We start from the raw sequence: 14852 nt of genomic DNA on the forward strand, positions 1-14852 counted from the left end.
TCTACCTGACTAGTGGTGCTGACACCTTATCTTTATATATTAACGATTAACTTGCTCTGGTAACTGGAGGGCATCCCAGTTTTACAACTTCTCCATTTCTTTCATGGCTGCTACAAGCAGCCATAATATTTTCATGCTGCCCCTGCTTGCCACACATATACACATCATTTGCTTTTTTGGTAAACCGCAAAGTTATATATGCTATAAATCCAAGTTTTATGTGTTTAGAGAATGTGACTTCAAGACTGAAAACTAAGTAACCTGATATTTATTCTTCCAACACAATAAAAAAAAATAAAATGCAAAGGACACCCTTTGACCTGTCCTGAGCATCCTAATGGCATCTCAAAAGGATTCCTGAGTGACTTTGGGTGGCCCTGATTGGGTCACCATAAAACTGAATATTGGGCATTGCTCAAGGGTTTGGCACTTGGTTTGGAAGCACTGGAACAGGGCCCTGTGCATATTAAAATATATTTAAGTCGGTCCTAAGAGCAATGTAAAAAACTTGTGTGAATCAGAAGTAGCTAGTGTTTCTTTGTAAATTTCACTTCTCCATAGCCAAAAAAGGTCAGCCTTTAGAGTAAGTTTTTAAGTCTCAAAATACATCAGCTAAATATTTGCAGAGATGAAGTTCTACCACTGCGAATATTAGAGAGAAAATAAACTTCACTTTCACTAAACAAAAATCAATTCAACTTTATTGAAGGACTAATGTAGCCACTGCACTGGCAAGTTAAAGAGCAACAAACGCTAGTCCAGTTTATTTAACACATTTGCGCTTTTATTTTTTAGAATATAGTCTACATCTGGATTAAAAAAAGTTTTAAATAAATTGAAGACATATAACAACAGTGGAACCCGTCATCATTCTATAGCCAACAGATAGAATGTCAGTTGATTCCACTTAGAATAAATCCACTTTCTCATACTAATGTTATTATTTTCACTGGCTGAGTGGCAAGCTTCGTACAAGCTGGCGCACTGCCAGCTTACACACACAGGGGTGGGGGTGGGGTGGGGTGAAAGGGATGGGGTGGGGGTGCCACAGGACTACTATACAGTGTAACAGAAAATCATTAATAAAATAGTACCGGTTACCGACAGTGCAGTTTGTGCGCTTATCACGAGGACAATGGAAATCACCGAAGTTTTTAGAACAAGATGATCTGAAATACTTAAAGACAAGGGCCACGGTTACAAACAGGAAAACTGATGCAATCCTAGCAATGCCAAGGCCTCCACCGGCTCCACGACAGGGCCGGTTGGAGGCTGCGCGCCCCGCCTTCCGCAGTACCCGGCTTGGGGTTGCACTCCCAAGTGTGGCAACCCAGCGCCGCGCCCTGCCACGGCCCCTTTTCTTCCGGAAAGAAGAACAGAAAAGAAACCCCAGGAAAGGCACCGGCTGAATGCGGGCGTCAGCCCAGTCTCGTTCCCACCAATGCACAATGCAGTTAGTTCCCATCCCAGGATGGTCCTAAGGCCTCCTTCTCCCGCTCCCTCGCTCCTCGCCTCTCCCAAATGCCACCCTCTGCAACACAGAACCCCACCAAGCCCCCTGCACGAACAAAGCACAACTTTGTAGTCTGCCCTTCGCGACCCACAACCAGGAAGAAAATAGCTTTGAAGAAAGACAGTGGAAGGGGGGGGGGGCACGAGAGAGGGTGCTGGGCAGCCGGAAGCGGCCTGCCTCAGTGGCCCCAGTTGCCAAAGCCGATCTCCTGCTTGTATCTGTTGGTGAGGATGTTGGCTTTGCGGGTGAGTTTGGAGAGCACCGTGTGGAGCCCGCGCAGGTGGTAGTGAAACTGCTGCTCCAGGTCTTCCTCGCCGGCATCTGCGCTCTCCAGGTGGCCCAGATCCACCAGGATGTCCTTGGACTTCCAGGCGCTGTTCTCCTCGCTCCCTGCCGGCGGGGGCGTCGGCTGGTGCAGGACTCCCCATTCGATGTCGTTGCGGATAGACTTAAGGAGCACGTAGTGGCTGTACATGTCCCGGGAAGGCGCAAAAAAGCTGCCATTAGCGCTGCCTGGGCTGGGAGTCGGGGTCGTGCTCTCCTCCAGGCAGCTGCCACTACTGCCGACCTCCACGCCGACCTCGTTATCTAGCCCGGGCTCCGCCAGGGGCACATCCCGCAGCAGGCTGGGCACCATCACCGTCTGGTCCATGTTGTTCACGGCGCCGATGAAGCGATTCATGGCGTTAAAGAGCGAGTGCTTTTGGTTATAGGTGTCGCAGATCTGCATCATGGTAGCCGAGAGGGCGCCGAAGCTTACAGATGCAAGGGCACGAGGGTGGTCCTCCAGGGCAAAAGGACACCCGCCTTCACGCGCTCTCCGAGGCCCGCGTTCGGGGCCTGGCTCTTAGCTGGAGAGGCGGGATTCCCGGCTCCACCTCCGTTCTCTCCAACTCTCGTCTCGCTTGCTGCCCGGCAACTGCAGGATGCGCGGCTTCCACGCTCGGAAGCTCGCGATGGCGATGGGAAGTTGGTGGGTCGAGCCTTATCCTGATAGGGAGAAGGGATGAGGGGAGAAGGATTATTCATCAGACTAGGGCGCTTGGCGTCTCGGTTAGCGCGCTCTTCCCGCCCTCGCTCCTTCTAGTCAGGGACAGCGCTGGGACAGCGCCGAGGTGGGTCCGCGAGATCAGGCAGTCTCACCACCACGATTACCGAGATTACCAACAAGGGGAAAAAGGAAGAGGCTTTCCACCATCCTCCCCTCCCCCAATCCTCCGGCTTCTCTCTCCGAAAAGCCAGAGCTCAAGAAACCACGCTGGCTGGGGCAGTGACCCGGGCGTGGACACCCACCTCCTCTTCCACCTCGAAATCTCCGCTCCTCGGCTGCTTTAGTGATGTGGCTGCCAGCAGCTGCTGCCCAAGGGCGCTGCCGCGGCCAGTAGCTGGACTGCAATTGTTGCCGCTGGTGGTGGCGTCGGCCCCCTACCCATCCCAGGTGCTCAATTTATAGTCCAGGAAAGGTGTTGCCGGCGCCCAGGACCACCCCCGTAGTCTCCTCCTCCTCCAGCCTCCCTCGGCAGTGCAAAGATAAAAGGCCCCAGCCCAATGACCGCGAGTAACACTCGCTTGGCCCTTTCTACAGCAGGGGCGGGGCGCGCTGGGCCAGCTCCGCCTCTCGCCTGATATCCGGGCCGGGAGGGCGCTGGGGCAGGGCAGGGCAGGGCGAGGGGGGGGCAGGGAGGGAGAGAGATGGTGGAGCCGCACCCCGCCTGCTTTAAGCCTTAGGCTAGCCATCTACCGGGGGAGGGGGTCGGGCGGGGAGCCAGGCACTGCGCTGGGGAAGGCGCCACTATTGAGACCAGGGGGCTGGCTGGTGCCTGGGCTGTGGGGAGGGTGGAGGAAGGGTTGAGTCGGACTGGCGCTCGCGATGGCTGGGTAGGATGATCGGAATACACGTGTTGGGGTTGAAAAGTGAGTCCCGCGACCCTGAATTTAGAATGGCCACAGCCGGGAAACTGAAGCCTGACTTTATTATTAGACATTGGGGAAGAAGGACCGACAGCTGCCCTAACTTCATCCTGGGACTCTTATGTAAGGAGGCTGGCTGAACACGCAGGGTGCACGTGGACAAGCAGTGCTCTAGCCACTGCTCTGGAGATGGTCAGCTACTGGAGGAGTGAGCTCTGCGGCTTTGGTCTCCCTCCTGCCAGGGTCTTTACATATCCTTCCTACCCAACTGCTGCCAGCTATGCCTGTCCCTCCTCCCCCGCCCCCTCTCAGATCAGAGCCTAGCAATGGAGAGCCTCTCTGGGCCTTGTGTCCTTTTGGCAAGGAGGTGACAGATGTTTGGCCAGGTGTTAGATATTTTTCATCATTTTACAGAAAAGTGAGGATGTGGCCAATAACTTTTAGGAGTGTATCTGTGAGCAGTCCCTTTCAAAAGTTGGTTCTCAAGTACAGGGTTACTTAATAGGGCCGAGGCTATGCACTAAATCTCTGTATAAAACATATTGTGTGTGTATGTGCTATATGTGCATGTTTTTATGTGTGCGCCTGCTAGTGCAGATACTGGGGCTTCAATGTCCCTTAGCTTTTTGGCTCAAGGCTGGTGCTCTCTCACTTGAGTCACAGTTCCACTTCCGACTTGTCATGGACTTTCCTGCTTGGCTTGACTTTGAACAGTGATTCTCAGATAGCAGCCTCCTCAGTAACTAGGATTACAGGTGTGAGCCACTGGCACCCAACTGCATGTAAATTTTATAAACCTTGCACTTCTGAACTTCACTTTAGGACTTCCAAGACACAGCTTGGTTTATCTTTTCTCATCTCACTTCAGTTATCAGTCCCTCATCCACCAGTCTTCTCCTAAGGTCCTACAGATAATTAGGACTCAAGCTTCATTCTCTCCTTGTCTGACTTTAAGAACCTAAAATGACCCGTATTTTAGTATTGTTCACCAGAAACTATCTTCCTGATTTACTTTGAAGGAAAAGCTAACTTGGTGCAACATGGACTGACAGCCGAAGTTAGTGCTGACCCTTAGAACCCAGTCCTAGGGGACATTCCTAGGGGACATCTAGCTCATAATCACATTTTCACTTCGATAAAACTAAGATGTTATCTGTTCAACAGATTCTGAGATATCAGTGGAAAGAAGAATGTAGAAGAGAAAGAACGATTATGTAACTGCAGTATCAAAATATCTCACCCTTCCTTTTTGCACTCATACTTAGAAACTTTTCCACACTCAGTTTTCTCATCTATAAAATGGAGCTTCTTCCATGTTAGTAACTTTTCTAATCTATTTCCTTATCTTTAAAATGGAGCTCCTTTAAAAAGGGTCATGCCAAAGATTTTGGTTAAGGTTAAATAAGGTAATGGAGATAGAAATCATTATGTAAATTGTAAGATACTTCACAAAGAGTAGTTGTACTTAGTGTAGGACCTCAGCATACTCTAGAAGTGTTTTGTGTGAAGAGCCAGAACCCCTCACCCTCAGCATTTAGGCAATAGGAAAGAATAAAATACTCCACGGTGGTTTTAAACATTTTAATATTCCCAATTAGATTGAAAGAGGAAACTTGAAGAAAAACGTTTCCAGGAGTTAATCTTCTCATGACGTAACTACTTTGATCTCCATCCCAGATCCTTCTGATATTGTAAGTACCTATGTATGCATCCAGAAGAAAACTCAATATTGCTTTGAGTTTAACGCTGGAGTCCTGCCTCTTTTAATCTTCTACTGGGTTCCAGCACTGCGATTAATAATTTATGGGAAACGGAAATCCAAGTGACCTAGCAAAGGAATCCTACCCTGACCAAAATAACAAACAAAAAAAAGTAACAAGAAAACCCCTATCTAACTACTTCCCTTTGGCCTCCATCCCTCCCCCCTCCTCATGCATTTCCTTCCTTGAGTCTGGTCTCGATCTCCCAGTTTATTGAGTCCCATCTGCTGTTCTCACATATTTCTCAAACCCTATCAAAAGATTGGCTCATGCACCTGCCTGCAAAACTTCCCAAACCGGGCCTCCCAGCTCCCCCAAGCCCACACAATAACTCACACCCACCAGACGGGGTAACTCCGGAACGAAAAGGTCCTCTGGCCAGAGTTCTGGGCCCTCAGAATCACCCCACTGCCACCCCTTTGGATTCAGCCAATCAGAAGCTGTTAGAGGATATTATGCAAATGAGCCTTTTCACCCCAGCCAGTCAGAATCCACCAACCCTCCCCCCTAACCCCCCTCCCACTCTGCCAGAGTCCTCTTTCACCCCCCGCCCAACAGAGCTGGCAGCAGCGTTCCTGGCAACCGGCTAGCTGCCAGTTTTCCCCTACGCAAGGCTGTTAAAAAAAACAAAAACGGCTCCCTTGGGTCACTTGAGAGCACAACAGCCTGGGCTAGGCCCGGTTGGAGTCGGGTAGCCTCCCTAGTTGCCCCAGGCATCTTCCCTATCGGGATATGGAACAGACTAAAGGTGCTGAGTAACCTCATCACCAGGACTCATTCTGGCCTACAGAATACGGAGATCATCCCTTGAACGAGTAACTTTTGCATACAGGATCAAGGCTTGGGACATTTCATTTCTACTTTCCAACCAATATGCTAAATCCCATTAAACGCCTGCTCTGTGGTTCTGCACCTGCTCTATTTCTTCATCCATAGCTCCAGCTCAGGGAGATCTTAAATTCCAAGTCTTATGTCCACTTTACCTACTTACTTCAGTAGCAGGAAATCATGTTTTGCTGGCACGTTTGCCCCAAAATGTTTATAAATTAACTCTGCCAAGTCCCTTGGATAGTTTGGGGAAGGGTGTCATTTTATTTACTTATTTTATAATACAACAGGGGTTTGCTATGCAGCTCAGGCTAGCCTGGGACTTGCTAGGTAGCCCAGGCTGACATGAAACTGGCAATCCTCTCCTGCCTCAACCTCCAGAGATCAGGGATTACAGGCCTGTGCTATCTATCATACCTGGAGAAAGATGGCAAAATAGTTGCCAGGAGTAAACTAGTAGGAGAAGACATGTTTGAGGAGTAGTAGTTCTGGAGGGCTTTTGGGTTCAAAGTACAGAACTTTATAGGGTCCCACTTAATTTTATTTCATTAGTTTTGACCCATCACTCTATTTGTCTTAGTACTTTGAGTTCTGATTCTCTACTCTAACCCACTTGGGTATATTACCCAAACATTTGATAGCTGTTCTATCTATTCATCCATTTTATTGATAATGGGTAGCAGGCAGCACCAAGCAAAGGGCAAAGTGCTATTGAACATCTGGAGCCCTCCTTTGGCTTGATATCAATCCATTAATTAGCACTTCTTGGTGTATGTTGTTTCAGCCAACTATGAATCATGTTAATTGTACAGCCATCTAACCTGTATTTTTCATCTTGACCACAGAATATTATGAGGGACCTTGCTAAATGCCTTACTGAAGTCTCAAGCTAATGGCCAGTTTTCCTCCTATGGAGTCAAGAAGGAGGGCATTTTTGTCATATGTTACGGATAAATCACAATCACATGATACAAAAAGGCAGAAATAGCATGATCATAGAAATTCTGAGTCCAGTGAAAGTTGGCAGTTTCAGAGAATACCATTTGTATGTTCTCAGCATATTTACCTCTTTCAGAAATGTAAACTACATAGAAAAGGATGTATTCAAACTGAATATGGCAGATAAGAAAAGGAAAGTCTCATTATAGGGTTTCTTACTACAAAAAAGCTTTAAAATTTGGTTATTTCTGGACTTTGTAGAATGCTAGAACCATTGTCTACCATTAATCCAGAAGGAGCCAAAAGGACATTGCCCTTTCACTCTATCCTGTTTAATCATGTCACTTGGTTCCCTTAAATTCTGAAAATAAATTCAAAATTTACAAAATATAACATTGAAACAACAAAGGGAGAAAAGATATAATTATTAATGTCACACATTCAAGTCATATTAGGATTTAAACATAAGTTTATATATAAACATATCTATAATATGTACGTATATGATTTTGTCATTTTATACTATTATAAATACAATATTATCCAATGAAGGGGTTTGTTTTTCCCATCTAGGTCTTTTATAGAATTCTCTTTTAACCCTAATAATACAAGGAACTAGACCTAGGTGACCATGTCAATGAGAATTCACCTACATTATTATTAGATTTGACAGAACACATAGGTTAATCTCATTACATTGAGCAAAAACAAAAGAATGGTGTAGCAAACTAAATCCACATATATGAATATGGAAACAAATACAACCCATAAATCCTTCGAGCAATAGAGGAATATTAAGAATAGGAAAATGGGGGCTAAAAGTGTGATTCAGTGGTAGACCATTTGCCTGTGTAGTATAAGGCCTTGAGTTCAATTGCAGTACTGCCCAAAACTAACCAACCAAACAAGCAAGAATCAAGTAAGAAAAATAATAGACCATTAGGAATATTTGAAAAAGGAAATTGCCAAAAAAGAATCCAAAGTTCAAACCCAAAATATCACTAGAAAATTGATGAATGAAATAGAAACAAAGGAATAAAATAGACATGCCAGGAAGTTAACTTATGACATAGAGTAAAGGTAGAAGGTACAAATAATCACAACACACATACATACACACAAGAAATAGTGGAGAAATGTTGCATGCAGAACAAAGACAGCACAACATAAGCATAACTGATGCTATTAAAAAGATACTCAACAAATGAAAGAAAAAAATGAGATACAACAGAAAATTTTCTTGGCAAAATATACTTATTTGTAGATTTTATGGGCTCATTGTATACCAGGTAAAATCATTCAGAACAATCAGAAAACAAACTAGCTATTTTTTTTAAATCTCAAGCAATAAAAGAAGAAAGTTCTCAAGTATCCAAGCAGGAAAAGAAGTTGACTAAAACAGATGATGAGTATAGGGGGAAAAGAACCAAGACAGCCTTAGAGAAATATCCCAAAATGGGGCACAACAGAGCTGTACAAAACAATATATGAATTAATGTTGTTATATTTCTCAAGTACAAACCAGTAGGCAGATATTTACAATTATGAATTCAGAGATTTTCTTCCTGCAAAAGCTTAGTAGTAAAATCCTGCCAGGAAGAGAGAGAAAGAGATAGATAGATAGATAGATAGATAGATAGATAGATAGATAGATAGATAGATAGATAGATAGATAGAAAAAAATAATTGGAACAGAATTCTGATAAAGATTCATTTCATTGTGAGCTTAAATACATTTTAATGGAGATATTAGATTAAACTATGTAGATACTATGGTTCCTGAACAGAATGTAAATATTTAAAACCCCAACAATTAAAAATTAATGCAAGCAATCAAATTGGACAGTGAGGGGATAAATAGTAGCAGAGCTAATCAATGTTTATTGCAGCAAATCAATAAAAGATATCCAAAACCAAATTACCACTTGAAAAATGAAGATACATAGTAACTCATGCCTATAATCCTAGCTACTCAGGAGCCCGAGAGCTGAGGTTCTGTGTTTGAAGCCAGCCTGGGCAGAAAAATATGAGGGACTCTTATCTCCAATTAGCCAACAAATGCCATAGTGGGCAGGGCTCAAGTGTCTAGTGCTAGGCCTGAGCAGGAAAATGTTGAGTGAGAGTATGAGATCCTGGGTTCAAACTCCAGTATCATTACAAAGAAGAAGGAAAAGGAGAAGGAGGAAGAGGAAAAGGAGAAGAAAATCAACATCTTTATACTTTTCAAAAGATTTTTCTCAAATTTGAAGAATTTTTTTAAGGAACTGGTATATACTGAAGCAAAGAATCTCTTTCTTAAACTTCAGAATGATCTTCAGTATTGCTTCAATTACTACTGGAAATTCAAATAAACTAATTTTTAACATTTCCTTTAAGGCAGTACATATAAATAACATTATGTTTCTTTACCTGGATGCTTGGTGCTAGTGACACAGGTGTGTTCTATTTATCAAACCTATTAAACACTTATGATTGGGCATTTTTCTGCATATATATCATTCTTGAACATATCAAAATTCCATTCATAAGAGATTTATGGGTTGGGGAGAACAAAGGGACAGTCAATATGACCCAGTTATCTGATTTGTAATTAAATGCTCTCAGTATGTTGTGGATAAAACATTTGTGAACTTGCATAGGAGTAGAAAAGCAGCAAGCCTTGAATGTCAGAGTAAAACCCACTGTTCCTGCTGTCTGCTTCTGTCAACTGAAATTTAAGAATTGCAATGTTGAAACCTTCTATGTCTTGGTGTTAGCAAGATGATATTCTTGGAGGTGATTCTATTAAAACAGTGCCTTTCTATAAATCCCTTAAATACTGCTCCTGAAAGGTTCATTTGCATAGCACATGTGTGTATTGATATCCACCTGGGTTATACTGATTGGTTCTGATGATTAGAAATAAGAGGAAAACATGATATCTGCTGTCTTTTCTGTGAAGGATAATCTTAAAGATGAAAAAGATCATATTAGTGGAATTCTAAGTCTTCTTATTCCCTTATCTACACCTTAAATCTGGCCAGAAGGAAGTGTTACTTGCCTACCTGTCAGTCAGTCTGTCTATCTATCTATCTATCTATCTATCTATCTATCTATCTATCTATCTATCTATCTATCTATCTCTCTGTCTCTCTATCTCTATATTTTTAACCAGGCTGCAATTCAGATTGTCTTAACCAATTTGACCTGCAAAGACTGGACTTTAGATTAGCACTAATTCGGGGAAGTCCAAAATCCACTGGGGCACATGATAAATTTCCTTCTTTCCTAAATCATTTCACAATTAGAAGACATTTAAAATTAAGCTTATAAATATACCACTACTAAGCCCCTTAATCTTTGCTATAACTATCATTTTGTTCTTGGAAAATACATTGTAAAAGGTAATATACATTTTCCATCTTTTAAATACCTAATGTCCTGTGCCATTTCATTTTGTGCATAATGATTGATTATCTTGGCCAGAAGTGTAAATTGTTTGTGACATAAAGTTTATTCAGTAATATTTGTTGTAAATATTTTTGGGAGCCACATGGTGTCCATAAAAATGACCTGTTGGTTTCTACTGTGGTTTTTGTCCTGATTTAACTATCAGCAAATGTGAGTGGGATCACTGAGGCTATTCATAGAGTAATTAGATCTTGGTTTTTAGAAAGAAGAACCTTGATTTACTTAGCAAAAAAAATCTTAAGTAAAAAATAAAAGAAAGAATGTCATTGCTAGATATTAAAAACAGCCAAGTGCCAGTGGCTCTAGCCTGTAATCCTAGCTACTCAGGAAGGTGAGATCTGAGAATCAGAGTTTGAAGCCAACAAAGACAGACAAATCTCTGAGACTTTTATCTTTAATTAACCACCAAAAAGCTTGAAGTGGAACTTTGGCTCAAGTGGTAGAGTACCAGTGGGCAAAAGTTAAAGGACAGGGCTCAGGACCTGAGTTCAAGGCCCAGATAAGGAACACACACACACACACACACACACACACACACACACACACACACACACACACACACCTCATTTAGACTCCAGTCCTATTGTTGTTGGTCTTTGGATACAAATCCAGAATATTCCACATCAAAATTTCTTAGGAGTCTAGGATTAAATTAAGAAATTCTACATACAATGGGGAAAAACAAGTTGTTTAAGGATACAGGTGGACCTGTTGCAACTATGAGAAGTACAAGTTGTCATTTCCACAACAAGCTTTACAATGTCTGTGGGGGGGGGGGGGGAGAAGGATTGGGACTGGGGGGGTGGGGGGAGGCTGGGAAGGGATGTGAAGGATAAACAAAGGAGGAGGCTGCAATGCTTGGTAAGAAATGTATGCATTATTCTGCCCATGTAATTGTAACCCCTCTGTACAGTATGTTCACAAATAAAATAAAATAATAAAAATAATAAAAAAATTTAAAAAAAAGAAATTCTACATACAGGCTTAGTGTTTATCCATTCCTTTTGTTTGTTTAACTTTCAACAGTACATTTGGCTTCGTTATAGTCAGATTGAAACAAATTGGATGGCAATAAATGGTAGTTCAGCTGCTTTTCTGAATATTATTTTTGACCTGCTACACAAACCATGATATTCATATATATTCAATCAATGGGCTCAATCACTTCACATTTCTTTGTACCATTTGTATATATCTTTCTAGGCTGAAAATCAAAGGGCTTGGGTTATTACTACCCAATATCATGTTTATTTATTTTCCTTACTTCTAGAGCACCACCTCTAGGTGTATGTTCCAGACAAAAACAGCCTGTCTCTTCTCCCTCTCCTCCCGCTTGACTGGCTCATTTGCCTTTCTCCCCAGGGCCAAAAATTGAAATGATGCCTAATGGGAATATAATGCACTGCTAAGTCCCTAATTATTTTGGAATGCTCTGTAATCCATTCAAAAAATCAGTGTGCCTGTACATGGAGGTCAAGTTCACCTACAAGATACTACATAGAGTGAAATAATAAAGGAAAAAAGAACTTCTCCGTATATTGAAAAGTAAGGGATTAATTTTGGAATTATGACAGAATTCTTAGAAAAGCCATAAAAACATTGGAGTAAATTTGAATTCTTATATCAAATTATTTAGGAGTTGATCGTTATCTAAAGTACATTCTATTTACTTGCAAAGATGGGTAAATTAGATCACTATTGCAGTTAAAAGAGCAAAGGGGCTGATATCAGACCCTCTCCTTATTTACCAAGTCCTGCAACTTTTCTCTGTCGTTCTTTTCCTTGGAAACTTAAAAGACATGTAGTCTGTGCCAACCTCAGTTTCTTCTCCTTAAACTTCATAAAAGGATTGAAAATGGAATGTGAAATCTGTAGGATATCTGGCACATGACAAGTAAGTGTAATTGTTTTCCTTGCTGTGATAGGTTTTCATGGTATTAGGATTCATCATGATAAAAATTATGGTTGAAAATAAATGCTTGTATTTTTTTAAAAAAATTATAAAGGTGATGTTCAGAGGGGTTGCAGTCACATAAAGCGCTTGTATTTTTTGTAGCTTAACCTTTTCCATCTTGTAAATTTTGTGGATACAAAGCATAGTTTTTCCTTCCTTGCTTGCTTGCTTCCTTCCTTCCTTCTTTGCTTCCTTCCTTCCTTCCTAGCTTCCCACTACGCTTTTCATGTCAGCACACATCTTTGAAACAACCCACAAATTCCTGTCATACATAATATCAATATTTATAATACTTATTGCTTAGGGAATGGATGGATGGATGGTTGGATGAGTGGATGAAGTATTTCCATATTAATTATTTTTGTCAGTCATGTGGCTTGAACTCTGGGCCTGGGTGTTGTCCATCAGCTCTTCAGCTCAAGTCAAGAACTCTAGCTCTTGAGCCACTGTGCCACTTCTAGTTTTCTGGTGATTAATTGGCGATAAAAATCTCACGGAACTTTCCTGCCTAGGCTGGCTTTGAACTGCGATCCTCATATCTCAGCCTCCTGAGTAGCTAGGATTATAGGCATGAACCACCGGCACCCGGCATTAAATGTATTTTGATGCCCATAAGCACGTATGCCTCATGATATACTAATGAGATTTTTTTATTAAACTATTTTTTTTGACAGTACTGGTATTTGAACTCAGGTCCTTTTACTTGCTAAGCAGGTACTCTACCACTTGAACCACTCGCCAGCCCTTATGGTGTAAAATAGGTTTTAAAAATCAGGAATTATTTCAATCAAATGCCTTAAACAGTAACTACAGAGATGATTTTATGATTTCCTTTTTTGGCAAGTTCATATGACAAATCATATTAATTGATGACTAGTAGTAAACAATTCATTCTTAAGTTTCTAGAGAAAACATTATTATTCTTTTAAAAGTATTGGTGAATTCTATTTCTCAAAGTGATGTGAAGCTGATATCTAAATCTAATAGAAATACTTTACACATGGCTACAATCTAGTCACACTAAAGCATTAAAATGTAAATTCTTCAACAGTAAAATATATTGGGGTTGGAATCTTGCAAACTCTATTTTTCCAAACACCAGTGGCAGCCAGCTTCCTGTTCAGTCTGATAACAGGAGGAACTGGAAAGAAATAGGTGAAGAAAAAGGTGCTTCCTTTGCATTTCCTGCTTTTCCTGTCAGGCCACTCAGGAAATAGCAGTTTACTCCAGTAACACTGCATTCTTCCTGCCTGCAGCTTCTTTTGTATTCATCATGTTCCTCAAGATGTAGTAGCAGCAGTAGCAGTATCTGCAGTCTTCCTCAGAGTCTGATTTCCAGCTCTGAGCACAGGGAAACCAGCAGTACTTGGGCAAGATCTCTTCTCTGAGCTCTTAAATTTGTGTGATACTAACTTTTTCCTTTTTGTTCCCCTTATCCTAGATTGTAAGCTGCTTCTTATAACTATCATATCCACATTACCTCAGTTCCCCCCACCTCCTACTTTTTGTTTTTGTTCTTTCAGCCTTCTTATGCCTGTATCATTAATTCCCCATACTAAACTTCTCTGTTGTAGAGGTGGCTTCTGTTTTCTTGCAAGGAAACAGTGACAGGCCACCTGAGTAATTGGTCAATTTAGATGTTTTTTAAAAAAAAATTCATGTTAAGTTGATTTGAGTATTTATCTTTCTGAGAAAATATCCATTTCATTCACAGAGATATAAACTATTTCTTTCTAGATCTTTCGAGTTCCTCTGATTCTATGATGTCCATCTTAATTTCATAGGTGTTATACTCTACATTTTCCTTGTTTAGACTACCTAATCTGTCTATTTTCCAAAGAAATAACTGTTTTTGAATTTATGAATTCTGTCGTGCTTCTAATTTTACTGTTTTTATTTATCTTACAAGTTTTTCTTTTTTTTGTTTCCTTTTCTGTGCTTTGTTGTTGCTTTTCTTTCTTCATTCATTTGCTCCCATCTCCCTACTTAGTCACAATGTTTAAGGATAGGGCTTTTGTTTTGTTGTTTTTGTTTTGTGAGTTGTTTTTTTTGTTTTGTTTTGTTTTTTGCTGGTCCTGGGGCTTGAACTCAGGGCCTGTACTTCCCTGTACTTCTCTGTGCTCAAGGTTAGTGCTCTACCATTTGAGCCACAGTGCCACTTCTGGCTTTTTCTGCTTATGTGGTACTGAGGAATCAAACCCAGGGTTTCATGCATGCTAAGGAAGCACTTTACCACTAAGCCACATTTCCAGCCCCAGGATATGGCTTTTTAATCTGATTATTACTTGAGTTGTTTTAATCATTCTTTATTACATAGATTCTATTGATGGATTTTATATATTTTTTCATGGAATGAATATCATTGATGATAACATGGAATTGACATGGTATGTTACTGACTTCATTGTTATAATAGCACTAAGCCCATCATGACAGCACTACGTCACAGCTTATTTAAATTCCAAAGATCCCATCTCCACGTACATCATTACTTTTG

At 41.5% G+C, this 14852-nt stretch overlaps 1 protein-coding gene across 1 annotated transcript; it reads right to left on the reverse strand.

Moving 5' to 3' along the window:
* Positions 1–762: 762 nt before the first annotated feature.
* Mid1ip1 (MID1 interacting protein 1) lies at positions 763–3065 on the reverse strand. The gene is made up of 2 exons (XM_070040633.1): positions 2807–3065; positions 763–2503 (listed from the first exon to the last, which is right to left on the reverse strand). Exon 2 carries the CDS (start codon positions 2244–2246, stop codon positions 1692–1694), a length of 555 nt encoding a protein of 184 aa, XP_069896734.1. The 5' UTR covers positions 2247–2503; positions 2807–3065; the 3' UTR covers positions 763–1691.
* Positions 3066–14852: the final 11787 nt, after the last annotated feature.

This window comes from Dipodomys merriami, unplaced genomic scaffold (assembly GCF_024711535.1).
Source record: "Dipodomys merriami isolate MVZ:Mamm:240054 unplaced genomic scaffold, mDipMer1.0.p SCAF_3, whole genome shotgun sequence".
NCBI lineage: Eukaryota > Metazoa > Chordata > Mammalia > Rodentia > Heteromyidae > Dipodomys > Dipodomys merriami.

Excerpts from the sequence above, each read along its gene's own strand:
- Mid1ip1 (XM_070040633.1), bottom strand. The coding sequence starts at position 2,246 with ATGATGCAGATCTGCGACACCTATAACCAAAAGCACTCGCTCTTTAAC.